This window comes from Pleurodeles waltl, chromosome 5 (genome assembly GCF_031143425.1).
Source record: "Pleurodeles waltl isolate 20211129_DDA chromosome 5, aPleWal1.hap1.20221129, whole genome shotgun sequence".
Classification (NCBI taxonomy): Eukaryota; Metazoa; Chordata; class Amphibia; order Caudata; family Salamandridae; genus Pleurodeles; species Pleurodeles waltl.
In genome coordinates this window covers 520,342,086-520,369,019 of record NC_090444.1, presented here as the reverse complement: position 1 = coordinate 520,369,019, position 26,934 = coordinate 520,342,086, and the positions used below count along the sequence as shown (strand labels likewise).

Genomic DNA, 26,934 nt, shown 5'->3' with positions numbered 1-26,934 from the left:
GGGTACAAAAGAAACACAGGTGAAAAAAGGAGACTTGCCCTGCTTCTTGGGTTTAACTTAGGAGACCAGTATGGCAGAGATTTGGTAAGACTGTTTTATCTCAGTGCTCAGCCTAGTTGTTTTCTGATCTCAGTAAATTGTTATTGTTTGTTGTCCGATGTTGGTGCTTCAACGACTTTTTGGGGTTCAGTGTCTTTAATCTGACAGTTAAGATAACTTTCCTCAAATTCTACCTTTCCCCTTTATCAGACTCCTACTTTTCCTCCACTGTATCCTACTCACTGAAAAAAAACAAAAAAAAACAATGTGTTGCAATATAGTTAGGTGAAAATGTCAGTTAAAAATACCACTTTAAATAAAACAAAAATCACTGAAACCATCAGTTACAGGTAGTTGAAGTAAGTATTGTGATTGGATATAATATGCGGGTGGTCACCATGAACAAAAAAACTGTGAGAAACCTGAAAATTTGATATTGTGGTAATTAACGTGTGTACCTTCACTACAAACTATTGCCAGACCTACATGACCAGGTTGAGAATTTGGATGGAGTGACCCACATAAAATAAAGAAGTAGGTAAGGAAGATTCTCCAAGGAGAAAATATTGTCCTTGTCGAAAATGAATAAATCAGTGTGCGATTACACTTTGCAGCACTGTTTCTGATACAGGAATTGTTCACCTGGTACAAACTCTGCATGATGTCCATGACTACTCCTGAAATTGTTTATATACCCCTTAAAAAAACAGACTTTTATCAAATGTTATTATTAATCCCATGGAAGGATTAATAATTCCATGGAAGTAGATTTTGACTTTTTTCTACCTTTCTTTTGTGAATGGAGCCATGAAGAAATACAAAAAATCTAAAGTATCAAGGGCACTTCAAAAGCAGGTAGAATCTTATGAAAGCAAATTGCCAACTTTTCCTCCATGCCTTTTGACTTTGCAGTTCAAGCTGGAATGTTACCATTGGAGCAGGGTTCAAGGAGTGATTTACATATAGCTGGGCCCAAACTGAGCTGGCATGCTGTGCAGCCCTGAGTGAAGTGATTACCAGTGGCTGACATTAATCCAAGCATTCCATCCATCACTTTTTGTATACTGTAGTGTGTCTCCCTAAGTGGGACGGGAATACTCAGACGTGGGTCCTGAGCACACTGTCACTGGGACCAAGCTATACCCAGCTGATGATCCCATAACAAGTGCGAAACCGGTCCTGGGTTGCTTGTGTTCTCGATCGGGGGGGATCTATCTTGGCAGTCGGGCTGGACTGTTCCTATTGAAGCAGGGTCTAGACTGATTTGCATAAAGCTGTATCCAAACTGGGGTGTCATGTGTGCAAAGTAACAATATATTGGGATGCGACCCAGAGTGATTACCAGTGGCTTTTTTTGTGCAATCCTAGTGAAATGTTCTATTTCATTGTGAATCCTAGTGAAATGTTTAATTTCATTGTGCCCCTTGTTTCTTTATCATTGTATATGAGAGCGCCTTAAAATATATGAGTTTAGGATGTGCGCTGTTCAGGATGGTTTGATTCAGTGCTGGAAAGTAGAGAGATTCCACTGGATCCTGGTTCTGGGAGCTATTTTGGCTGAATCTGGACAACACAGGGAAACATGCTGAATTTTGTACTGCTGTAATTTGTCCGACAACGGGACATAAACCTGCTGGCAGCAAGGGGACTTTATTAATTCACGTCCAGGCCCAAAACAAAGGCCTAATTTAAAAGTCTATCAGCCCTTCTTTCATTCAACTGTCACCCTTGCTTGGAGCTATCTGGAACCTAGATGTCAAGGAAACCAAAGCACAAAGCTTAACACTTCACAGGTACTTTAGAGAAACTATGTCTTGGAGGTAGAGTTTTTGACTTTGTTAAATCCTCTAAGAGATGTCCATTCACTGTATGAATGCAAAGTTTATCTATGTGTATGAGAAATTACACAAACAAGGATGTAAATGGCACCTACTATTTTTTTATCAAATTATTTTACAGCACTAGTCCCCCCCCCCATTATAGCGTGTCAGAGCGTTGCATCACACACACAATAAATCAAACAAGTATATAAATCAGTGTACAATAAATGTTACATAAGACAATGAGAGTTATAAGTAGTAGGAATGCCATATCATCCAGACTTGTAGACGTAATAAGAGTGAAAGGTCAGGTGAAACACAAAGGGCCTCATTTCGAGCGTGGCTGGCTTCAGACCACCACACTCACGGTAGCGGTCAGGACCGCCACTGTTTCGGCTGTCCAACTGATGCATTAAAACCCTGGCGGTCAGACTGCCAAGATCCATGATCCCAGCGGCCTGGCGGTGGTGGAGATCGTAATCTGCCAAGGTAGCACTGCATGCACCACTGCCCTGCTGATTACAACCTTGTTTTCCACCAGGCTTTTCTTGGTGGTAACACCGCCATGAACAGCCTGGCAGAGAACAGATGCCGAAGGCCACAAGGGGGCCACTCCACTGCCCATGCACTTGACATGGGAAGTGCAGTGGCCCTCCTGCCCAGCACCCTCCCAATGTTCACGGTCTGCTTTGCAGATGCATCCTGTCGGCTACTGCATTGCCGCCGGCCCGATTACGAGCAAAAGACAATGCTGTAGCCTGTTTACCGGTAGGCGGGCGGACAGAAACTGCGGCTTCCACCCGCCAACCTAGCGGGAAACTCCTAATAACTCCGGCGGAGTTGTAGCCACGAAGGCGGCGGCCACCCTGTTGGAAGTTTGGCAGACGGGCTTTCCCGTCTGACCAAACTCTTAATTAGGCCCAAAGTCAGGATATAAAATGTTACATAGTGATTGTGGTTGTCTGTACTAAGTCTTTATTACTTCTCAACGGAAATGTTCTTTGTAATCTTAGAAAACAAAGCAATAAGGATCTGAACCCATGACTTACAGTTTGCATGCAGCTTCTTGATGCTGGTATATTGATCACTGCTATATTAGAAGGATTGCAACTTTTATGACCTGGAAGTAACAAAATGATCTTGGTGTCAAAAACAATCTTCTACTTACCTATCCTCATAAAATACAATCTGTAATCTACAGGTCACATGATGTGCTTTGCAGCAGGTAAATTAACTCTCTTTAGTCCTTTGGCGCAAAACTGTAACAGGGCAAAACACAGAACTCTTCCAGAATTGTGTTAACCACTAGAGTTATCATGCCCCTCAAAAAATCGGTAATACCCTCATAATTAATGAGCACACAAAAATCTGTGTAGCAAGTGTCTTAGCTCTGTAAGATATTTTAAAATGCAGCCTCTTTGTGGTCAATTATGTGAGCAACAATGTATTCACTGTGACATATGTCCTTGTTACTAATTTCTTTGCAGCAGCTTTTTATAATAAAATAAATATATGTTGACTGTTATGCTCTGTTTTTCTAGCTCAGTCCTTTGTGACTTCACCTCCTTTCCTCTGCCACACCTTGAGCCCCAGTTTATTGGTTCTGGAGTAGTTTCTTAAAAACCAACATTTTTTTGAATGAATAGATTATATTGTTAATCCGTGTAAATAAAAACCTAGGCATGACAAATGGCTTGCCTCAGTTCACGAATGTGGGGCGAGGGAGGAATGTTTCCAAGTTCATGTTTAAAAACTATTGCTTTAAAATGCCTTTTAATGCAGTGGTCTTTATCTGATTTATTAAGGTGACGCTTCCGCATGTTAAAGAAATGCACCTTTTTTTTTTCAATCTTAAATATTTTATTATATGTTTATATTATGTATGTTGCACAGTTTACATGCCAAGCATATTCATGGCTCGGCTTGTGCACGGGCTGTTAGAGTACAGCTATACCCTTGGCTCGGCTCTCCCTCTTAATTTTCTGGCTCGTCCACCTGTGGCCCACTTTGTGACTCGGGACTATGGAACCATCATGGGATACCATAGGGAAAGTATAACTCTACGGAGCAGCAGTACGCGTTTCCATCATCTCTTGTTTTAAAATATCGGGGGTTCGTGTGTCGGGGGGGTGGGGGGTAATGCCATTTGTTGGCAGATGGAAGTGAGGCCTGCACTGCTAAGTTAACAAACTGCTTGCTTGCGGTATTAATCATCAAATACGCTGCCTCATGCTGTCACCTTTCAGCCAGGTTGCTGGGGGCCCTTTATGGCGGCATATGTCAACAGAAGCCTTCTCCCATCTGCCGCTGGATAGGTGGACGCTGGGGGTCGGGAGGCAGGGGCGTAGCAGCGCTCGCGCTGCTGATTACAGGTGTGCTGTGAGCTGCGCGGCGCCTTCCGCGGGCCCTTAATTATGTCAAAGATGGCTCCTTTGTTGTGCGCCCGGAGCAGGAGCCTGCGCACGCTTTATGAGAGGCGCTTCCATCTGCTCAGCCTCGCGCAGTGTTTGCCTGCGCCGGTGTTGACTTTCGAATGTATCAAAGGAAGTGATTAAAGACAGTTTAAACATTAACCCGACAGGATTGCCGCAGCTTCTTTGGTGGTGGAAATGCCAAGTGCGGAAGGGCCAAAATGGAAAATGTGCATCATTGTGCTCTTTATTTCGGTCAGCCAATGACGTGCCCTGAATTCCTTGTTTGAGCTAGGACTGCTGACCGCCTTAAGAGAAGGGCGGTCTCGCTGTCAGAACACCTGTCCCTGTGCACTACATAACAACGAGTCTGAGTTCACACTGGTTATTTGTATCCACACATGAATATTTTTATCCCGTTTGCAGTTTTTTACTGTGAAATTAAGGACACGCTGAATATCCGGTACATGGATAACATATACTAATAGGTAGGACTCAGTTGTACCCTAAAGCAAACTGAAAACACCTGCTCCTTTTGTTAATTATTAATATGTTCCTTTCTTGTGATGAAGTCGTTGACCAGGTAGAGGTGAAAGAAAACCTGAAGGCTGAATGTGCTCGACCGGAGCCTCTAATTTACCCCAAACCCAGCGGTTGCCAACATTGGCGCACATTTGAAGGCTTCAGTACCTTGTCATTGGACACCTCGCCACCAGCTTCCAATGTTTGCTTTCTACTAGTTTTTAAGGTTAGAAAACGCAAGGAATAATGGAGTATGGGGAAGTGAAGCTTGGAGGAGCCACCACTCCGCTTACAAAAATATATAAATATGGGCATGAGAGAAGCAACGCGCATGAAAACAAACATTGGTAAAGCCTCTAGGTTTTGCCTTGGTAAGATGTTTTTTTTTTTTTTTTTTTTTTAAATGTATTGCACACATATCCCACTAAAAAGAGAAAAAAAGAAGAAAACATGCTTTCACTTAAACTATATAACCATATGCTTGTATTAAAACATTTAAGTAAAAAACATTTGCTAAGGTGTCCATTTTACTTTTTTTTTTTTTTTATTGTGAACCCTTTTACTTGTGCCATCCATTTTGTTATTATCTGTGAAGGAGACAGGAATAAAGTATCACTTAATCAAGCACTCCAATTACAGTCGGTGAGAATGTTGCAGTGCGAGTTAAACACATTAGAACAGTCATCTGATGGGTATTTGAAGGGCAAGCAAAATAAATAGCTAGTATTATAATATTATTTAAAAAAGAAATCACTTTGAACCAGCTTTATCGTTGGAAAAAAAAGGAAATATTTTAGGTGCTTGTGAACAATGTGCTCTTTGAATTGGTGTGTGGTGAGTACCATTGGTGCTCACCACACCCAAGGTCAGCTTCCTTCAACTCTTACTCCAAGAAGTAGTATACAAAACAATGGCACACTGAATTCTAAGATCTCAGCACAAGGATGTCAGTCTTCCTAAAGCACTAATCAGGGACAAATAAAAGGATAGGCACCACCTAAAAACGTATTCTTATTGACCAACAGACACAGCAGTCCCACCTCTCATCACTATCTACCATACGGCAGAGCTCAGGAAGAACTAATGGGCATCCCTTTGCGAAAACTGACTGGCAGATTTAGAACATTGACAGTGTGTGAATCTAAATAGGAAATATAACAAATCCCAAAACTCTACTTAACAGAAAGGGAAGGAGGGTGGGCAGTGAGCATTCTGAGATTAAGTAGAGTATCCAACAGAAAAAGCATTCCATAAATAGCTTATTTAGATGGATACTTCTAAACACAGACATTGCACGCTGTAATTTGATATCAAGGAAATTACCCCAAAAAGAGGCGAGTCTAAGGAGAGAACTTTAAAGGGCAATCTTCTGCAAAAAGTTCAATTTTTGAACCACCTTTATGTTTCGCAAAAAAACAAATCCAGCAAAGAGCTGACAATCCACCTTGTACTTCTTAGTCCTATCGATGCAGATGCGAAGCACCACTGTGGATGTAACCAGTGTAGCCTCTCCTCCTGCTCCATGAGATGAAGAGAGAAATGCAGAAAGTATAACTGACTGCCCAACTTGAAAGTGTAACACTACTCTTGGAAGCAAGGAGGTACGAGTCCCAAGACCCAGTTTGTTAGTGAAGAAGGAAGAAGCGAGGGCGTGCTACAACTCGTTAAGATGGTGCCAAATTGATCTGACGTCCATCTGGCCCACACACAAATATACACACAATAAAAATAGATGTGGAGTTAAGAATGTATATAAAACTATAACAACCTGTATGTACTTTTCTCACTGATATTGTGATATTATGGCAGTCTAAATTGGGAATACAATATTTTGACTGAGTAAGATTTAACATTCAATACTGTATTAGAACACCAACTACCAAATGCATACGACCAAATTACTAGCTACAATGTCAGGAAAAGCATTATCATAACAAAATACTTCCATATGACTAATTAAAGAACAGGCATAGTAGCAAGTGCCCACTCGCACAAAGGAAATACTAAAAAGCTATACATTTCCACAACTCAATAAGAACTATCATTCAAATCAATCAATCGTCATAGAATTTGTAAAGTGCACTACTCCACCGTGAGGGTCTCAAGGCGCTGAAGTGGGGGGAGTGCTGCTTTTGCTCAAACAGCCATGTCTTGAGAAGTCTCCTGAAGGTAATTAGGTCCTTAGTCTGATGCAGGTGGGTGGGAAGAGTGTTCCACGTCTTGGCAGCGAGGTAGGAGAACAGTCCGCCACCAGCGATTGTTCTGCGGATGCATGGACCGGTGGTGAGGGCAAGGTCGGCGGAGCGAAGCTGTCGTGTCGGGGTGTAGAAGGAGAGCTGTCTTTTGAAGTATTCTGGTCCGGTATTGTGCAGTGCTTTGTGAGCGTGGGTGAGGAGATTGAACGTGATTCTCTTGTTGACGGAAAGCCAGTGTAGGTCTCAGGTGGGCTGTGATGTGGCACTGGCGGGGGATGTCCAGGATGAGGCATGCAGAGGCGTTCTGGATGCATTGCAGTCTTTTCTGGAGTTTGTCTGTGGTTCAAAGAGCACGTTGATTGATCGATTGATTTATTCGAGTAAGCGTTGTAGGAAGCTGGCCTGGTGTGTGGTGAGCACCTATGGTGTTATTACCTTATACCAGGTCCAGGTATCCCCTATTAGTGAAGTGTAGGCAGTGTCAAGTAAGCCAGGGCTCTCTAGAGGTAGCTTTGAATGAGCAGCCAGCAAGACTTATCTAAGAGACACTTCAAGCTTATGCAATACCACTATAGTCAGACAGCACTTAGACACATGAAAGCACCACACCGTGTTACAAAAATAGAGGTACTTTGTTATGGTAACACAAATACTAAAATACTGTATAGGCAATACTCTACCAGCAGATGAGTAAATACACTATTATATACACATCAGGATTCAGGAATTGGCATAGAAAGCAGAAGAAAACAGTGAAATAATAGTAAATAGTGGCAACCCTAGGGAGAGACCAAACCATATACCAAGTAAGTGGAATGCAAAACTCAGTCCCCCACCCAATGAAGTGGAATCTGTAGATGGGGGGCTGCAGGAACTAGGAACTTTAAAAGGTACGTACCAGGATGCCCCCCAGCAACCAGGAGAGAAGAGGTAAGTACCTGGTTCCTCCCCAAACCCACAGGTAAACTTTGGAAAAGGACTGTGCAAGACCCAAGCAAGACTGGAGGTAACAGAAGCTGGATCCTGACAGAAGAGGACCTTCAGAAGAAGGGGACCAAGTCCAGTTCGAGTTGGAGTGTCTGGTTGGGCCAGGTGCCACTATCCACCCTTCTGGAGATGCAGGACCAGGTCGACGGTGAAGACCAGGAGTAGGCTATGTAGCACAGGAGCAGGAGATGGGTTCCAGGAGTGATGCAGTCGATGTCCCAGATCGGAAGAAGAGTTGCAGTTGGTCAGTGGTGTGGAAGAACCACCAAAAAGCCTTGGAAAAGGCAAGAGTCACAGATGAGGATTTGCGGAGCTGCCATGGACCAGGAAGGTCCAGGGGGACTCAACCCAAGGAGGGGAGTCCCAGGTGACATTCAGCAGTGAGGAAAGCCAGAAGGCTAGGATGCAACCCCACAGGCAACTCACAAGCAGCAGGCACAGGAGTCGCAGTGAGGCCCGCTTAGCACACATGGAGAGGAGTCTCACATTGCTGGAGCAGCAGGCAGGAGACTGTGCTTTACAGGGAAGAGTGGTGGAGGCCGGGCCTAGGCAGATCCCTTGGTAGAAGAGCCAACAAGCTTTGGTAGCTTCAAGAGTTTGGTGCACAGGGGTTATGTTCTGCAAGGAGAGGCAAAGGCTTACCATCTCCCAAGCTGGACAGCTAGTAGGGCCAAGGGGGCCACTCCAGACCACCACCTGTGATGCAGGATCCACGCAGTTTTGCAGGAGAGAGGAACCACGCAGCCGGTCATCGTTGCAGTTGGTGCCTGTGGATGCAGGGGAGTGACTCCTTCACTCCAAGGGAGATCCCTTCTTGCTTCTTGTGCAGACTGAAGACTTGTTGCCTTCAGAGGATGCACAGCCAGGTAAAGGTTGCAGTTTCTGGAAGGAGCCGGAGAAACAATGTTGCAAAACAGAATCGTCTCTGGAGTTGCAGATTGTCTGTTCCTGGAGGGTCCAATTGTAGTCTCGGTGGCCACAAGATAAAGTAAAAAATACAGAGAAGTCCTGCCGGAATCTTGCATGTCGAATCTGAGGACCTACCCTTGAGAGAGACCCTAAATAGCCCAGGAAGGGGGATTGGTCACCTAGCTGTGTGACCACTTATCAGGAGGGGGCTGTGACGTCACCTGCCTGACCTGGCCACTCATATGCTCCCGTAGGCCTCTGCCCACCTTGGATTCAAGATGGCAGAATCAAGTGGCCACCTGGAGGAGCTCTGGGCACCACCCCTGTGGTAGTGATGGACTAGTGGTTACTCTATTTTCCATCGTCCAGTTTTGCGTCCGAGCGGGCGGGGGGGGGGGGGGGGTCCTTGAACTGGTGCAAAAAGGTTTATACAAGGAGGGAATCAAATGTGCCCTTCAAAACATAACGGTGGCTTGAGGAGGCTACCCTCCTATGCCAGGTAACACCTTTTTCCAAAGGTGGAGGGTGTTGCCTTCCTCTCCCAAAGGAAATTCTTTGTTCTGCCTTCCTCTGCTTGAGCAGGCTAAGCAGCAGGAGGGCAGAAACCTGTCTGTGGGGTGGCAGTAGTGTGGGCTGCCCAGAAAACTCCAGAAGACTGATAGGAACAATGCTGATGGTCCTCTAAGGTGCCCCCAGAGTGCACAGAATCATACACCCAATACTGGCAACAGTATTGGGGTATGATTCCGACATGTTTGATACCAAACATGCCCAGGTTTGGAGTTACCATTATGTAGATGGACACAGGTAGTGACCTGTGTCCAGTATACGGGTAAAATGGCTTTCCCGCACTTACGAAGTCCAGAAAAATGGAGCTGGAGTTTATAGGGGCACCTCTGCTCATGCAGGGGGTGCCCTCACACACAGGTACTTGCACCCTGCCCTCTGGGCTAGGTGGGTCTGCCGTAGGGATACCTTACAGTGACCCGGTGCAGTGACCAGTAGTGAAAGGGTGCGTGCACAGTGCTTAATTTGTAAATAAAAAGGTGCCGTGCCCAAAGCCCTCCTCTTAAACATGCGGCTGCTGCAGTTAAATGTGTGAACACGAAATACTGAGGCAGCGTAATCCTGAAGCCATCTCGGCCATCTTCAATCCATATAAAGCCACACCCTGCCCCTTCAGCTCACTCTAGCAGCTTTCTACTGTCTCCCTTGGTGACGCATTTTCGTTTTTCCCTTCCTCCGTCTTTTCCATATGTGTCTTTTGCTCGCAGCAAATGCTTGAGGCAGAAAAAGAAGTGCCAGCCCTCAAAAACTAATGCTGGTGCTCTGCACCAGAAACATCAAGCACAAATTAAGCACTGGTTAAAGCTCACCTTCACATCTCACTCCAGAGAAGAGATGCCAAAAGAAGAAACAAAAAAAACTCCTCCTCAACAAAAATGTCAAAATCCAAGAGTAGGTTACCTCCCCAGGCTTTGCCCCTGGCCCCTCTTTCCCAGGTCCGGAATTAGTGATATTGCCCTCTCAGACTTTACTGGTGCTGACAGACCTGACACTCTTCCAGCACCTCAGGAGTTATAGGTGGTGGTGTACCGAAAGATCCAGGTGCAGATCCAGGTTTCTTCCTCCAGGTTATGTCAGACATGTCCAGGAGAGCAGCAGTACCCACTGGAATACTTGTCAGCCTCATGAACCCTTTGAGGCTCCATATCTGTATGGGTTCCTCTTAGCGCTGTCTGGCTTTGGCCCAGGGTAGGGCCCCTCATCAGATCTATGCATGTCAGCATCACCTCCGACCCTGGCACCTTCTTCAGCGCAATTCCTGGTCTGTCTGCATTGCTGTTGTCACCACCTGTGACACCCCTAGATCCTTCACCATTGCTTCCACCTGAACCTCTTCAGTACCAACTGTTAAATCCTATAAAGAGAATTTGGTAGAAGAGAAGCTCAGCATCTCCCCAAAGAGTGGTTCCATGAAGAAGGATCAGGGGCCGAAAGACACTATTGGGACAGTATATGTGATCTCTTCGGGTCAAACTCCTACCAGCAGCCCCCAGAAGTCCAAGGGGATGAAGATGACGTGGACCCCTTACCATCTCTGATGCTTCAGATTTGCTGGCCGTTCAGAATCCCAGTGGGCAGGCTACGTAATACTTAAGAGTGACCAAGGTCTGGTCCAACACCTGTCCATCTTGTTGCTAGAGGTGGAGGCTTTGTTGGGCAAAGGGGCCATCAAGAGTGTACCGGCCTTGTTAATAGGGTTGCTACTCCCGTTATATCCTTGTGCTTAAGAAGGACAGAAGCCTTCATTCCATTCTGTATCTTTGCCCTCTGAATGCCTTCAACTGGAAGGTGATATTCAGAATAGTTATGTTGGTTCAATTTCTGTCTACCCTGGTTTAAGAGAACTGGATGTTTGCGTTGGACCTACACATTGTGTACTTTCATGTGCCCATCCCACAGACATTATCTGTGGTTCAAAGTCAGCCAGGAGCATTTTCAGTTTGTCGCTCTCCCATTTGGCCTCACCAGCGCTCCTCGGGTGTTCATGAAAGTGATGATGTTGGTCTGTGGTGGTCAGGATGCCACTTTCCCCCTACCTCTATGACTGTCTGGTGAAGAGGGGTTCTCCGTAGTCAGTTGTGGACCATCTTAAGACAACAGCGAACCTCCTGAAATGTTTTGGGTTCCTTAACAATGTGGCAAAGTCGCACATTACTCCTTCAAAGCCACTTCCTTTTATAGTAGCTGTTCTGGGCACAGTACTGGTCAGGGCCTTTCTTCCATCAAAACGAGCTCAGGACATTCAGGTTTTGAGCCCGATTATTCAGCTTCTGCCCTGGATTTTGGTGAGAGCAGTGGTCTGAACCTGTTGGCCTCGTGCATAGTGCTTGTCCACTTTGTTAAGTAGAATACGTAGGCTGTGCAGTGGGATCTGAAGTGTCAATGTGCCCACTACCAAGGAAGTAGGATGGATGCCATCCTGGTTTTGTAGGATAGTTCACAAGATCTGCTGTGGTGACTTCCAGACTGCAAGTTGACCAGCAGCAGGTCCATCAAGGGAAGGCTGATAAAAGTTTTCATGGATAAGGCCACCGATATGTGGTACTGTAACAAGTCCGGCTGAGTGGGATCATGGAGTTGGCTGGAGCGACTGGGCATCTACCTGATCATCAACCACCTGGTGGGATCATTAATGCCAGGACAGACAGCTCATGAATGGCAGTAGCTTCCGACAGTGGGGATAGCACTGACCATATATTTTTCCCACTTTTGAAAATGCTCAGTGTCAAGACTTCTGCATGTTGGAGTTCCCAATTCCGAGAGCGTTCTCTTTAGGAGACACAATCAAGCTAGAGTGGAGCACTGGACTTATACACACCTTTCTGCTACTGCCTCTCCTGCCCTGAATTCTGAAACAGCTCAGCCATTACCTGACCAAGTCGTTCTTGTGGCTCTGGACTGTGATAGAGATTGCGTTACCCTGCACTTCTGGGCTTGAGCATTTATTTTCCAATCCGGCAACTGTTGTGAGAAGATCTTCTGTTGCAGCAGCAGGGCAGGGTTCTGCACCTGAACCTGTACAATGTACACCTCCCTGCATGGAGATTGAATGGTGGTAGTTGAATGCATTAGGTCTGCCACATGAGATTGTGGATGTCTTCCGGGAATCCTTTTACAAAGCCCATCTTCTGGAACAAATTTGGAGTCAGCAAGACAGATCCTCTTAGAAGGCCATACTGTTGGTTGTATCAATGTTTGTTTTCTCCTCGGCCCAGCAAGGTCTTGTAGTGGACGCAATTAAAGTTTATTTTTGGCACTTAGGCCTTTTTGTGTTTGCCAGACTTGTATAAATCACTGGTTGTGATGCAGTTTATTAAAGGGTTGATAAAATAGTTCCCTCCCAAACCATTTGTTATGCCACAGAGGGATCTCACTTTGGTCCTGACTTTCCTTTTGTGTGTCTCATTTTAATTCATGCACCGCTGCTCGCTACACCTTCTTGCTCTCAAAACAGTTTTTTTTATTGCTATCACTTGAGTTCACAACATGAGGAAAAGAACAATGAATTTAACCCAGATCTGTGACTCTGTGTGAGTGATTGAAACATTTACGCACTTTGTCCATCATCCTTTTGTGTTCATGAAGCTCTACTGCCTTGACAGCAAGGTCTGACAAAAAGGCCATTTTGCTTGCAAGGTCCTGGAGGGCTTTTTGATTTCAGCCACTCCACAACCCTCCACCCTGGGTGGTACTGATTAGGTATCTATTCTAAATGTAAGGAATCTGAGAATAGAAGTATTCATCAGAAGAACAAGTTACCTACCTTTGGTAATGCTCTATGTTGGATACTTTGTCCAACCACAGAAGCCCCAAGATAAAGATCTACAAAGTGGCACACATAATTGGTCTCTGCTTCCAGAGGCACAAACAGCATCAAGAAATAAACTGACACTAATGTACTTGAGTGACGTTTATATGAAGTTTGAGCCATCACTTCTGGGCTGGAACAAGGTTGACATGGAGCCCACGATGCTGCCTAGTGCTGCACAGGGTCTATGCTGATAAATCTTCCAGATCCAGTGTGGCATCTAGGGATATTATAAAGGTGAGGAATCTGTGTTTATAGCATGGACCAGAAAGAGCATTACTGAAGGTAGGTAACTAGTTTTTTTTGTCTTTAGTTTGAGATTGTCTGCTCGTCACAACGACTAAGTCATGAGCACCATTGTATGCGACCCCCCCCTTTCACACTGACGTTTGCAGTACAGAAGGTGGCGTACATTGGTGTGCAGTTATGTCTTCGTGCTGGTGAATTACCATGCAAGCTGATGATTGGGTGGAGCCAAAAACTTAAAACACGAGAGTTTTGTGGTGAGCTCCTCGTGTGAATTGGCCTGTAATTTGGGGAGCTGAGGGTCATCTGCGAGTATTGTGGATAACATACCCACAACTAGGCCAGTTGGTTCAATAATTACAAAGAAAGGCCCTATAAATGACCCTGGACCCTTTCTTAGGAGACGTGGAGCACTCCATAACCAAAATCAATGGAGCAGCAAAAATCCTTCCATCCTTCCATCTTTCCTGCGCAATGTTGATTGTTTTCTGTGGCATATTAAAATCGGTGTTTTGGTGAGAAAATGACACTCTACTCCTCTGGTTTTATTTTTCATCAGTGAGCAAAATCGCTCTCTGCAGTACATGTTTTAAAACACCCCACCGTGCATTATTGGGATGTTGATAGTTGCAAGAGTTTTAGGACTGTTAAGAGGCAAGTGGCTACCTTTCTTTATAAGATTGTAGACCCCCTAGATGACTTCCAGCTAACCTATAAGTATTGAAAGGGCCATTTTGTTATTTAGAATACAGAGCCATGCCGTCACCATTCCATCCCTTTCTAATGTGTTTTTATTCCTCATCCATTTGTTCTTTCTTGTTACTACGATGGCAGGTATGTAGAATAAGCCGGGAGTTTGTATTGTGAAAAGAGTTTGCCCGAATGGAGCTCAGGTTAGAGAATAAATGTGCACCAGTGTATTATGTGGCTTTCACATGCGGCTGTGGTTCTGAGTGTGAAGTCCCAAGTATATAGATTCCTGCTTTCGTGCCATGATTTCCGCCATTTCCATTAAAAAAATACCTCAGTTAACATATGTTTATCATGACCGTGATTTGTTTTTAGAATAGCGTTCAAAAGAAAAGAGTAAAACGTTATGTATCCATTATCTTGTTTGAGCAGCATTATTTCTACTGAGCAGTGATCTACCTCCCACCTGTCTGTGGCCCTAACACCAGGCATTGTGGCCTCACGGCTCAAGTGTGACAACTTGTTCGAGAAGGGCGGCTATGCCTACAGTCGTATTACATTTCAGCAGTCAAGTCACAACTAGACTGTAATGGGGAAATTCGAAGTCCGTTTCCATGAAGTCATCAAGCGCCTCATAGCGTCAAGAAGTACAGCTGACAGTGTGTTTTGTGCTATGCTCTGCCCATAAGCGCTTTGTGTGACACAGTAAAGTCTAGTGAGCCAGAACGGCTTAGCCATTGCGCGTTAGTTATTGCATCACTGCCAAGACATGCAATCTTTTGTGAGCGCCTGGTGATACTTTTCTTCTCCTGTGGTGCAGGATGTCGTGAGCACGGTGGTGAGGCACTGCACTTCCCGCTTCTTCTTCCTGGGCCTACCTGGCTTCACCATGCTCCTGGGGGACTTCATCTCCGCAGCAGCCCGAGTGCTCAGTACAGACATGTTGGAGGTGAGTATGACAATGCTCAACACGCAGGCTCCCGGGAGAGGCCTCCTTCGCTAACAAGGTTCAGATTTCTCCACTCCAGCAGGTGTTGACTCATTAGTGCAACGCCGACCTGGGCTCTTGGGGCAGGTACCATGGCAGCTGATGTGTGAAATTGTAGGATAAGGTGACATACTGCTATTGCAAAGGTGTTTCATCAAAAGGCCAAAGTGTGAGAAATCACATCCTCACCCATGTTGCAGCCCCATTACTCTCTTAAAGCGAAGTTGGGATTTCATAGTCTCATTTTTATATCATAAAATCGAAAATTAAAATACAAAACTGTATTAATGACAGTGACAAACACCTCTTCTGTTTTACATCAGGCTGTTTGAATTGGACACTATGAAATGAAAATCAAGTCCGGCCTGTTTCTTGGTTCTTGTTTGATGCCTACACAGCCTTACTTATAACTATTCCTGTCCTTGTACGGTTAGCATGCCCCACTTCAGATCTGTGCATTCCGAGCTTCACAAATTGGAGTCGTGGCACGAGTGATGTATTTTATGCTTCTGAGGCACTGAAAATCAGGGACCAGTTGCAGTTTGCGAACAATAAAAGAAAAAGTCACTAGTTTGCACAGCGCTTCATATACCTATGAATGAACATTGTCTTATTGCGGATGTGTGCAGTGATTTATGAAACTTTGCTCATGTTTTCAAATCTTCGTTGCATATTATGCCCAAACGATAAGCTTGAGAGTTTTTATTGATGCTTTGTATGTGTTTTTCTCATGCCATCCTTACCCAAGATAAAGTAATACATGTTTCAAGATGGTGCCCCTCCATACACTCACCACCCACTTCTTGAAGTCTAGTCTTCAGATGTTGCAGCCTCACTGCTTTGTAACTTCCCTACCCGCCATTTAGAGACTCATTCTGACTCCTGCAGTAATCCCTGTTTGAACCAAAACTGCACTTATCATTAAAATTGGTTTTACAGCTTGTCCCGTTTCACCATACCAGTCCCGTTTCACCATACCAGTCCCGTTTTACCGCACTTGTTCCTCGGACAAAGTCCACCGTGTAAAATCTTGCATTATTTGTGCATGGGCAGTACATCACCTTTTCGGGATGCAACTCCGAACTGGGGGAAACACAGAAATATTAATCTTTTATTCCCCGTTCCGAAGTGACGCTATTCAAATGGGGATGGGAGACCTGAACCAACAAATAACTGCACCCATCGGTATCAGTAAATACTGGTGCAAGATTACCTTCTAAAATAGCAAACTAGCCGAATTCAGGCCTCTAAGGCTGTTTAAAAAAAAAAATCTGATTCCCTATTCCCCAGACACTCCTTGATAGAAATTCACATACGTGCTTACTTAATGTCTTTCACTGCTATGTTTCCTTTCCCTTTAACCTCAATTGGAAGTGCCCAAAACTACAATAAGTTAAAGCCACATGGAGATAATTCCTTAACTGCAGAGATCTGTATGCAGCTGTAGGTAACAGTTTACATTTCTAGCAAGTCCACTCAGTCCTCTCAAATCCTAATATATGGAGTCCCACAGCTTTTTGAAACTTTTTTGAGTACTATATATGCACCCCGCTATTACAGGAGCAGTTATTTTCTGTCCCTAGAAAACTCATAATGAAAAGAGAAAGTCCTTAACTACTCTGGAGATGTTTGTATTGAAGTTATAGCCTACGTGCCAACTCACAGAGGCAACAAAGAGATAGGATTTTTCAAGTTTTTAAATCTCTAATTAGCATAATGATAAAATCACTGAAAATTACTTAGCACCTTTGAACTTATATCAGAATCACATTAGTTAGGCTATTTCAGCTTCCGCTTCCAAGTGCTCCTGAAGCAGCCTAATGATGCACTAGTGCAATAAAAAGCAATAACTAAAATGTAAAAATAAATAAATGACATTTGCGTGGAATAAGGATCTGATCAAAGGAACGCACCATGTTACTTCTGATTTAGATAGCGTGATAAATATAATAACATAACTGAGTATCATTTGTGCACCATGGTCAGTTTAACCTTGCTAACATATAAATAAATGCCTATGTGATGCAGTGAAGTCATTTCATAACTCCATCAGTCCCAGTCTCCCTAGGTAGAGTTTAAGCTATTGTGTTCTTTTACCAGTTGTATGTCGCAGGATGTCATGCACGACTGTTTTACCCTCCTGATAAAAACGGTTCAGCTGTTTGCTATGAGTTCACAGCCTTATGATGATCCTGGATCCGCTGGCCACTCTGGTATATGTCTCACCAGACATTGGTTCACCAGCTTTACCATGTACAGTTACTTTGGTATTAGGCCCTGACTCAGATGGTGAACATGGTCATCTATACCAGCAGCTAATATGAAGGTTATCTGCATGTCACAGGTGAATTCCTGACACTTACTTCTGGAAGAACCTGAAGTAATAATGTACATTGGTCTACGAAAGGTCTGCCTTCTCTTCATGAAAAGTGTTCCACTAGCAGTTCTTCTTTCGAAAAACATACTTGGAGTCTGCGTGTTACCTTAAACCCTAAAATGGCCTTGAATATCTGGCTAAAGCCACACTCTTCTGCCGTGGTCAGTAGAAGCTTGGTCACTCATGGTTTCTTTCAGAGTGATGCAGTAATGATATATGTGGATTCAGTGGTAGAAAACATTTTATCATTTATACATATCTAGAGGAACGTGACAATGGTGCATGCCATCAAAGAAATATGTTGAGATGGTGTTATGGCCATCAAAAGATTGGTTGTAGCAAGGTGCAAGTAAATACATCAAAACACACTGTAATATTGTATCCAGATGTTAGGTTACTCATCACTGTTTGTATTGAAACTTTAAATTCAGTTAAGTTTAGTAATGTTATTACTGTGTCAGAGCATTACATTGAGATTTTACAGAGGGTTCTAGATGAACCCATAACCATAGACCTGGCTAGAGGAGATATGAGACCTCCTGTGATCCAACAGCACAAATTTACACAGTCCTAAGCAGAGGTAAAGCCAGCGCTTAATTTGTAAATTAAAACGTGCTGGTGCCCAGAGCTCTCCTCTTAAACACGCAGCTGCTGCATTTAAATGTGTGAGCAAGGAATACTGATGCAGCATAACCATGAAGCCATCTCGGGCCCCTTTTTTTCATTTAAAGCCTCTTACTGCCCATTCAGCTCACTCTTGCAGCTTTCTCCCATTGTGACGCTTTTTCATTTTTGTCTTTCTCCGTCTTTCCCATATGTGTCTTTTGCTCGCAGTAAAATCTTGAGGCAGAAAATAAGCACCGGCCCTAAAAAATAAGTGCCAGTGCTCTGCACCGGAAACAACAAGTACAAATTAAGCACTGGGTAAAGCCCTCTGTTCTAATAGATACGTACTTCATATCAGGAGAGGCCATTGCTTCTCACATGGATGCATCCTAGGATGTCGGAGACTAGAAAATGGCGACATAGTCTTCTGAAAAGCTTTGTTCAGTCTCCGACACTCCTGAGTGAGGACAACTTCACCAGGTGGCTGATATCTTCACCAAGCCAGGAATGGGCTCAGAAGAGGACTCCGAGCCATGGCCCTCTTACTTCTCTCTTTTTTCTCATGATGGGAGGATGAACAGCACCTATGCGTGTGTCACTTCTGTTTTTTATTTGATGATTAACCCCGAGAAAGGAGAAAGACCTTGATCTCTCCTTCAGAGAGTATAGCATTAATGTAGCCTCCCTCTCCGAATCATCTCCCTATGCATTTGGGTGCGCATTTCCTTTAACAAGGTGTCATATGGCTTGACCATGTACCTGAGTCAATCCGAATAGACACCACGTGTTCCTGATATTGTCTCACTTTATCAACATTTATCAATATTTCCTCTTACCAGAAGAAATCACCAAACCTAGCACTTATTGTATTATTGTTCTACGAATTACAGCCCACCATAAAAAATACAGATACATATTTTGGTTCTGTGATCATTTCATTCGCGGCATAGAAATGATTGCTGTTCTCTCATAAGGTACGCATTCTCTAATGCATATATGAAAGTCAGTTATATTCTATTCCAATTTCAAAAACAATAGAAACATTAAACGACATTAAAATTACATCCGTAATTCAAAAGTTGAGAGAAAGTGCTAATACGTTGTCTCAGGGCACAGCGTCTTCCCTGTTCTCTCTCGTGGATAAAATGACACATGTATCAAGGCTTAAAAAATGTATACTTTTTTGTCTAGTGGACAATCTAACATCTTACTTGGTGTTCTCTCCAATTCCATCTAGTCATTATTATCTACAATTATAAATTGTACTCAACATAGTCGGACGGTGTAAAAAAAAATAGGTCCGGGCACCAAAATAAAAGTGGCCGCATTAGCGAACCAAATAGGTAAAAGGTGCCCACATTCGCAAGCCAGGCCACTTTTTAACTTGTAAAGAAACGCTGTATTAGTATTTCACGAGGCACCGGAGAATGCATGCCTTTGTGTTTGCGGCAGACAATGTGTGGTAATACGAAAGAAATCTACTTTAAAATCCGGCTCACCTGACCTTCAAACAGACCCACAAACCGCAAAAAAATTACGTCCCACACACCTGTCAGACCAGCCCACCAGTCGCTGCCAGATTGCCCTATAGGCCAGCCCGACTCTGTACTCAAATTAAGTTCATTTAAATTAATCATACCCTTAATTCACGGTTCACAGATTTGGCTAATTCACAGACATCATCTTGTTCAATTGATAACCAGTGCAGTATAGTTATTTTTATCATATTTATCGACTGGTAAATACAATATAGCTAATTTATAAGTGCTGTAATAAAAATTCGGCCTCCACTGTCGAACACCTGGGGCAGAAAAAAAAGGACATGGCAACCGTCTTCTGTCCTTTCCAATCCACAAGACCTTAATGTAAAACCACCTTGATTTTCCACTTCCAACATTGAGATTTCTTAATAAAAATCTGAAAGCTAATTTAGTATAAATTTTCTAACGAGTCCTTTGAGTTTCCTTTGTATTAATGCTGAGGTACAGGTAGTTCTCTCCACTCGTTACTCACTAAGCGGATACATGTTCTGAGTGAGAGAGGACATATTAAGCAAAGCTTTTTCCAATTTAGTTGTCTAAACTATAACTCTGGTTTAAGGGTAAATAGAACCTCCATGAGTAACATAACAATGGTCTTTATTTTTCGTTGGCGAGTAGTGAAGGTCTTTGAAGAGAATAAACACCGGGGTGGTTAACTTTTTCTTAATAATTTCACCCAGTACAGCCCAGGCGTGAGCTCTCAGATATAAAAATGTATGAATGTATCTTTCTACAGTTTTTGTTGCATCATTCGTTAAGTAAGCATTTTTAGTTATAAAACACTATGTTGACCACAACCCTACTGTTACTTTATTTCTCAGGCCCCACGTGTAGAAGGTCAGATAATTCTTGGATCACTAGTTTGCTTTCCGAACATTTACAAAGAAATTCCATTACTTCAGTCGATCCTTGGAACAGAAGAGCTTATCACAGGAAATGAAGATATAAAGGTATGCTTAAATATTTAGTTCAGTCCTGTTAATGAAATTCGTATGTACATTGATGTGTGCGCACAAGGGCACGTCATTCATGAGCAAACATTTAAATTCCGATGGATATTTTTTCTTTATAGATATTTAATGTTCGAAATTCCACATACATGTAACTTCTCTTGATCTGTGCAATTTACGGTTTTTATGGAACTTCCTTTCATCCACCACCTTCTCTCCTCACCACTTTTCCAGACCATCTCTCTGCTCCCTCCCCCAACTTCATCCTGATTTACCCTTTTTGCCAGTGGGCGCACGCTGGCACAATTAAGTGATGATGATGTTATTAAACTGTAGTCGACGGCACATTGTGTATGAAAATGTGCGCCTAGTGCAAAAGCCTCGATTTTATTCATTTGTAAACAGGAAAAAATGTACGTCTACGGCGCTTGTTTAGGACGCAAGCATTACCTGTATGTGGGATCCCAACTCAGGAGTTCCTCTGAAGAGCCTGAGATATTGTAAACAGGCCTAAGCCCCACTGCATTTAAAACCAAGTCCCGAACTAGCATTCAGGTTGTGAGGTCTTTTCATTGATGTCCACACACATTGGCAGCCGACCAGAGCAACACCAATGTTGGAAATAAATTCCCATAAAATGGAAGCAGGACAGATTCCCACATCTTAAATACTGAGGTCCAAAGAGACCAACAGTGCAGTAGAAGCCCACTTGCATTTAAAAAAAGGGCCTTAAACACTGTGATCACGCTAGTACCGTAACCCCACTGGTTCCAGGCACACCCAGAAGTTAAGCACCAGAGCCCTACAGATACTGAATGCATAGGAAAGTTACAAAGAATTTACAAGGTCTTTATTACTAAGGGTCTGTACTAGTGGTTCTTAACTTTTTTTTTTTACTTCAGTGAACCCCCATTTAATCATTACTTGAATCCGGGGACTCCTGGTGAGTCATTACTGGAAGCCGGATGCCAGGCGTAAGTAATTTAGATGATTTGAACCCCAAAACTGTGCACAAAAAACAAAGACACAAGCATTCGTCAAAGAAATAAACGAATAACTAAATACTTTGTTTAATATGCAAACAGTTATAAAAATTCGAAATTTTAATAGTAATTGGAAGGTTGGAACTTTTCTAAATTCATCTGATGCCGCCCATCGTCCATATTCTATTGTGTTTGATGCACTTGTACCTACAAATCATTCTGATTATACCAACTTATTTTTTAGCCGCAAATTTCCAATTTCTTCTCATGTACAGAACATTCTAATTTTGTATATGTCATACATGCTTCTTTCTTTATGTACGCTTTATTAATCTGTTAATATTTTTTTTTTTTTTTTTTTTTTTAGCAGTCGCCAACCCCCTGATTAGAGGTTGCAGACTGCCAGGGATCCCCAGACCACAGGTTAAAAACCACTGGTCTAAACTTTGATAGCATGCTTGAACCTCAATGCTATCAAACTGGGAATTCAGACAATAGGACAGGCCAGCTCCTCCTAATCAGCAAATAAGATCCTGAATACTGGCAGCAGACGAGCACACACCTCTCCTTCAAACTGAGTGCCCGATTTTCGTAGGAGGCAAGAATTGTGCTATTACTGAAATTGAGGGCTTGCACCTTGGTAGCAGATCAGAATCAAATCGTTGTTATAAAAGAGGGTCTCGAGCACCAGAAGCAGGCCAGAACACCTGTCATTCAGATTGACATCCACAAAGACTAACAGGCCAGATGATCACTGTCATTAAGACTGGTAGCAAGCTACAAGCGCTGTCTCTTTAAAACTGAACGCTATATGGGAGGATCAAAGCTGAATCATAAAAGGACACCCTGTTCTGTACCCTGTACATTTCTTTGGTTAAGACTGAAATCACAGTGGACTGGAAGACTTAGATGAAGTGCTAAACATACCATTGGAGGCAGGGACCTGTGTAGGACTTTGTGGCATGCGGAGGACAAAGTAAAAGAACCATGCTGTATCTTTTCTCAGAGGGGATGTTGCGACCTCCAGCAGATTGATGGAGTAGCACAATAGTGCCTCACCTGGCGGATGTATCCTTGTAGGGTCTGACTTTTAACTCAGACCCTTGCATTGAGGGTGTGGAACCGATGCAAAGGTGAACCAGATAATACCTAGTAACAGAGCGCAAACTTCCTCCACAGGTCAGCAGTGACTGCATGTTGGCTTGAGGTGAGACTGGTGGAGGTCTAGTGCGGTGTCTACTAAATGCTGAGATATAGAAGTGGCAACTTGCCAAGCGAAGAGATGTATGGGCATTTATGCCGGATGGTGTGGTGTAAAGACGTCACTGGACAACCTTGGAGTCATAGTTAAAAAAATCTTTATTATAAGGGCAGTAGGTTCAGTGGCACCAGGTCCCAGAGGCCTGAGATGCCCACTGAACCCTGAGTATTGCTGTATTTTATAATCCAAACAGCAGTCAATCTCCATTTCCTTCCTTGCACTAGGGTCCATGACACACATGCTACATTACTTTATATGATAGGGTATCTTCAGGGTAGTTAGGCTCTCAGGGCTATTACTCCATACCCCAAACAAGTGAATATTCTATAAAGGATTAATCTCTTTGACTGGTTTCTCTTTCCCCTTACTTCTTTTCTTGGTCCGAGGCTTGGAATTTGGTCATTCACAATCATGGAAGTCCTCTCGACTCTGAGAAGACAGCAGTCAAGACAGCTTTTGTTACTCCAGGTGTGCTTTCCTGCCTCTTTCCAGACCTGCCTTTATATAGAGAGCTAAAGGCAGCTGAACTAAACTGAACCCCCCTTCCCCTCGCCTGATTAGCTATCACTGTTAGGGTTTTAGTTTTGGTAACTTGGGAGTTAAACGGTTGTTTGAGGCCCTTCCTGATTCCTCTGTTAGATCAATTTCTTCTTGTTTTGACATCTACTGTTGGTAACCCTTGGTAAGTGAAATACCTGATGCCCTCATACCCTCTGGGTTTGATTTTGGTGCCAGTGATAGAGGATGAGAGGCCAGCTCCCTTCCTATCTACCACACACATCTGCATCACCCCAGTAGCATAATGGAACTTGAGGGAGCCCTCTGTAAAGTACATAGAGCCTTCCCACCCCCCAAGGCTTAGTCAGGAGCTCTCAGGCCAGGGTACTGTGCTCAGGGTGTCCCCTGGAGTTTGACACCCCGACACACCTCCATGCTACTGCCTCAGCTGTGAGAACAGACATAGACCTTTGTTTTCATGTCTGCTTTGAATCACTTCACGATACTAACATTTACCAAGACAGGCAAAGATGAAAGAACGGTGCACAAAAAACCTCTTTTGACCTCTGAGTTCATGTCTTGTGGTTGAATACCTACTACTATTGAGTACGAATCAGTATTGAGTGCTCAGGCATTTCAGGTCGAACTAAAAGAGAAAATATGCTAATGGCCTTTCTTGTTGTGCTTCAAAAATCATACAAATCGCAGATAAAAGTGGTAAATAAGCCTAAGAAATCTGCCTTGGAAAGAAACTAAAATGTCAAACCTGGAGAACAAACAGGTACTGGCAAAGCTGACAGGTCTCCCCTTTTGGACCTGCGTGCTTTGCCAGTTGTTTTTATCGAGGCCAGACAGCATCCCCAATGCTGTACAGCATGGCCAAAGAATAATTATTAAAAAAAAAAAAAAAAGTCTGTAGGGTGGCGGCCTGCTGCATTTTTTAGATGGATGCTCCCCACATGTGTGCACCCTTTAAAACAAAAGTGTTTTTTCTTTTCAAACCCTAAAATCACCATAACCTCCTTTTCCCAAAACCGACTGCTAAAACCCAAAATTTAGCCTTAGCATTATTGGGGGGGGGGTGCGAGACTTGTCTGAAACGCTATTCAAAAGAAAGGGATCCGTGACAGGATAAGGAGAGACACCCACAGAGCAGTACGTAAAGTAAAGCACACGTCTCTCTCCTATCAAGTTCAGAACATATCAAGTATTGTAACTATACACAGTTAATGAAAAAAATCTGTATTTTATTCAACAAAATATATACTTAATCACACAAAATTAAGAAAAACATTCATAAACAACAATTCCTCCGTAGTCAAATACCGCACATATACAAATAACAATTATACAAGACAACATATAACAATAAAACCAACAAACACCAAGAAACAAGACCACACTACCACAAAGACTCAAATATAGACAAATTGTCCCATAACCATAATCCAACACATAATTCATTACACATGATGTATATTGTAAAATGACAAATACACACTTCATATAACAAAACAAACAGTCCTTAGTTCACGCTGTTGATCTATAAACGTATATTCTATACTAAGAAAAATAATATGTGTTAATTTCATAATGGGATAACCCTAATTCTCTCTCTAAAAAGGTCCTCCAAATTCATATCCTGATATTCATCAACATCGTTTCTTACGTGTAATAGTCCATATTGAACATCCCCATCATTATATAGAATATTTTGAAGATCGAAATGAAGTTCATACTGACCAATTTTGGCCTATTCTTGGCATTTAACCCCTTCGCTGCCAGGCCTTTTCCCCCTCCTGTGCCGAGCCTTTTTTTGGCTATTTGGGGCAGTTCACGCTTGGGCCCTCATAACGTTTTGTTCACATAAGCTACCCACGCCAAATTTGTGTCTTTTTTTCCCAACATCCTAGGGAGTCTAGAGGTACCCAGACTTTGTGGGTTCCCCAGAAGGAGGCCAAGAAATTAGCCAAAATACAGTGAAAATTTCGTTTTTTTTTCTAAAAAAAATGGGAAAAAGGGGCTGCAGAAGAAGGCTTGTGGTTTTTCCCCTAAAAAGGGCATCAACAAAGGGTTTCCGGTGCCAAAATCACCAGCTTCCCAGCTTTCAGGAACAGGCAAACTTGAATCAGAAAACCCAATTTTTCAACACAAGTTTGGCATTTTACTGGGACATACCCCATTTTCACGATTTTTTGTGCTTTCAGCCTCCTTCCAGTCAGTGACAGAAATGGGCATGAAACCAACGCTGGATCCCAGAAACCGCAACATTTCTGAAAAGTAGACAACATTCTGAATTCAGCAAGGGGTAATTTGTGTAGATCCTACAAGGGGTTCCTACAGAAAATAACAACTGAAAAAGAAAAATATTGAAATTGAAGTGAAAAAAGCATCAATTTTTCTCTACGTTTTACTCTGTAACTTTTTCCTGCAATGTCAGATTTTCGAAAGCAATATACCGTTACGTCTGCTGGACTCTTCTGGTTGCGGGGATATATAGGGCTTTCAGGTTCATCAAGAACTCTAGGTACCCAGAGCCAATAAATGACCTGCACCCTGCAGTGGGTTTTCATTCTATACCGGGTATACAGCAATTAATTTGCTGAAATATAAAGAGTAAAAAATAGCTATCAAGAAAACCTTTGTATTTCCAAAATGGGCACAAGATAAGGTGTTGAGAAGCAGTGGTTATTTGCACATCTCTGAATTTCAGGGTGTTCATACTAGCATGTGAATTACAGGGCATTTCTCAAATAGACGTCTTTTTTACACACTGTCTTACATTTGGAAGGGAAAAATTTAGAGAAAGACAAGGGGCAATAACACTTGTTTTGCTATTCTATGTTCCCCCAAGTCTACCGATAAAAATGGTACCTCACTTGTGTGGGTAGGCCTAGCGCCCGCGACAGGATATGCCCCAAAAAACAACGTGGACACATCACAGAAAACAGAGCTGTTTTTTGCAAGGTGCCTACTTGTAGATTTTGGCCTCTAGCTCAGCCGGCACCTAGGGAAACCTACCAAACCTGTGCATTTTTTAAAACTAGAGACCTAGGGGAATCCAAGATGGGGTGACTTGTGGGGCTCTGACCAGGTTCTGTTACCCAGAATCCTTTGCAAACCTCAAAATTTGGCTAAAAAAACACATTTTCCTCACATTTCGGTGACAGAAAGTTCTGGAATCTGGGAGGAGCCACAAATTTCCTTCCACCCAGCGTTCCCCCAAGTCTCTCGATAAAAATGATACCTCACTTGTGTGGGTAGTCCTAGCGCCCGCAACAGGAAATGTCCCAAAACACAAAGTGGGCACATCCCATTTTTTTTACAGAAAACAGAGCTGTTTTTTGCAAAGTGCCTACCTGTAGATTTTGGCCTCTAGCTCAGCCAGTACCTAGGGAAACCTACCAACCCTGTGCATTTTTGAAAACTAGGGACCTAGGGGAATCCAAGATGGGGTGACTTGTGGGGCTCTGACCAGGTTCTGTTACCCAGAATCCTTTGCAAACCTCAAAATTTGGCTAAAGAAAAAACACATT

General features: G+C 43.2%; 1 protein-coding gene across 5 annotated transcripts in view; it reads left to right on the top strand.

Annotated features, from left to right (window-relative positions):
* Positions 1–26,934, top strand: part of RALGAPA2 (Ral GTPase activating protein catalytic subunit alpha 2) — a 1,651,508-nt gene that overhangs the window by 914,808 nt on the left and 709,766 nt on the right. For all 5 annotated transcript variants that reach the window (XM_069234346.1, XM_069234347.1, XM_069234343.1 and 2 more), the window contains 2 exons: positions 15,015–15,143; positions 20,528–20,656. In XM_069234346.1, the coding sequence (XP_069090447.1) occupies positions 15,015–15,143; positions 20,528–20,656 (258 nt within the window). The remainder of the gene's footprint in view (positions 1–15,014; positions 15,144–20,527; positions 20,657–26,934) is intronic.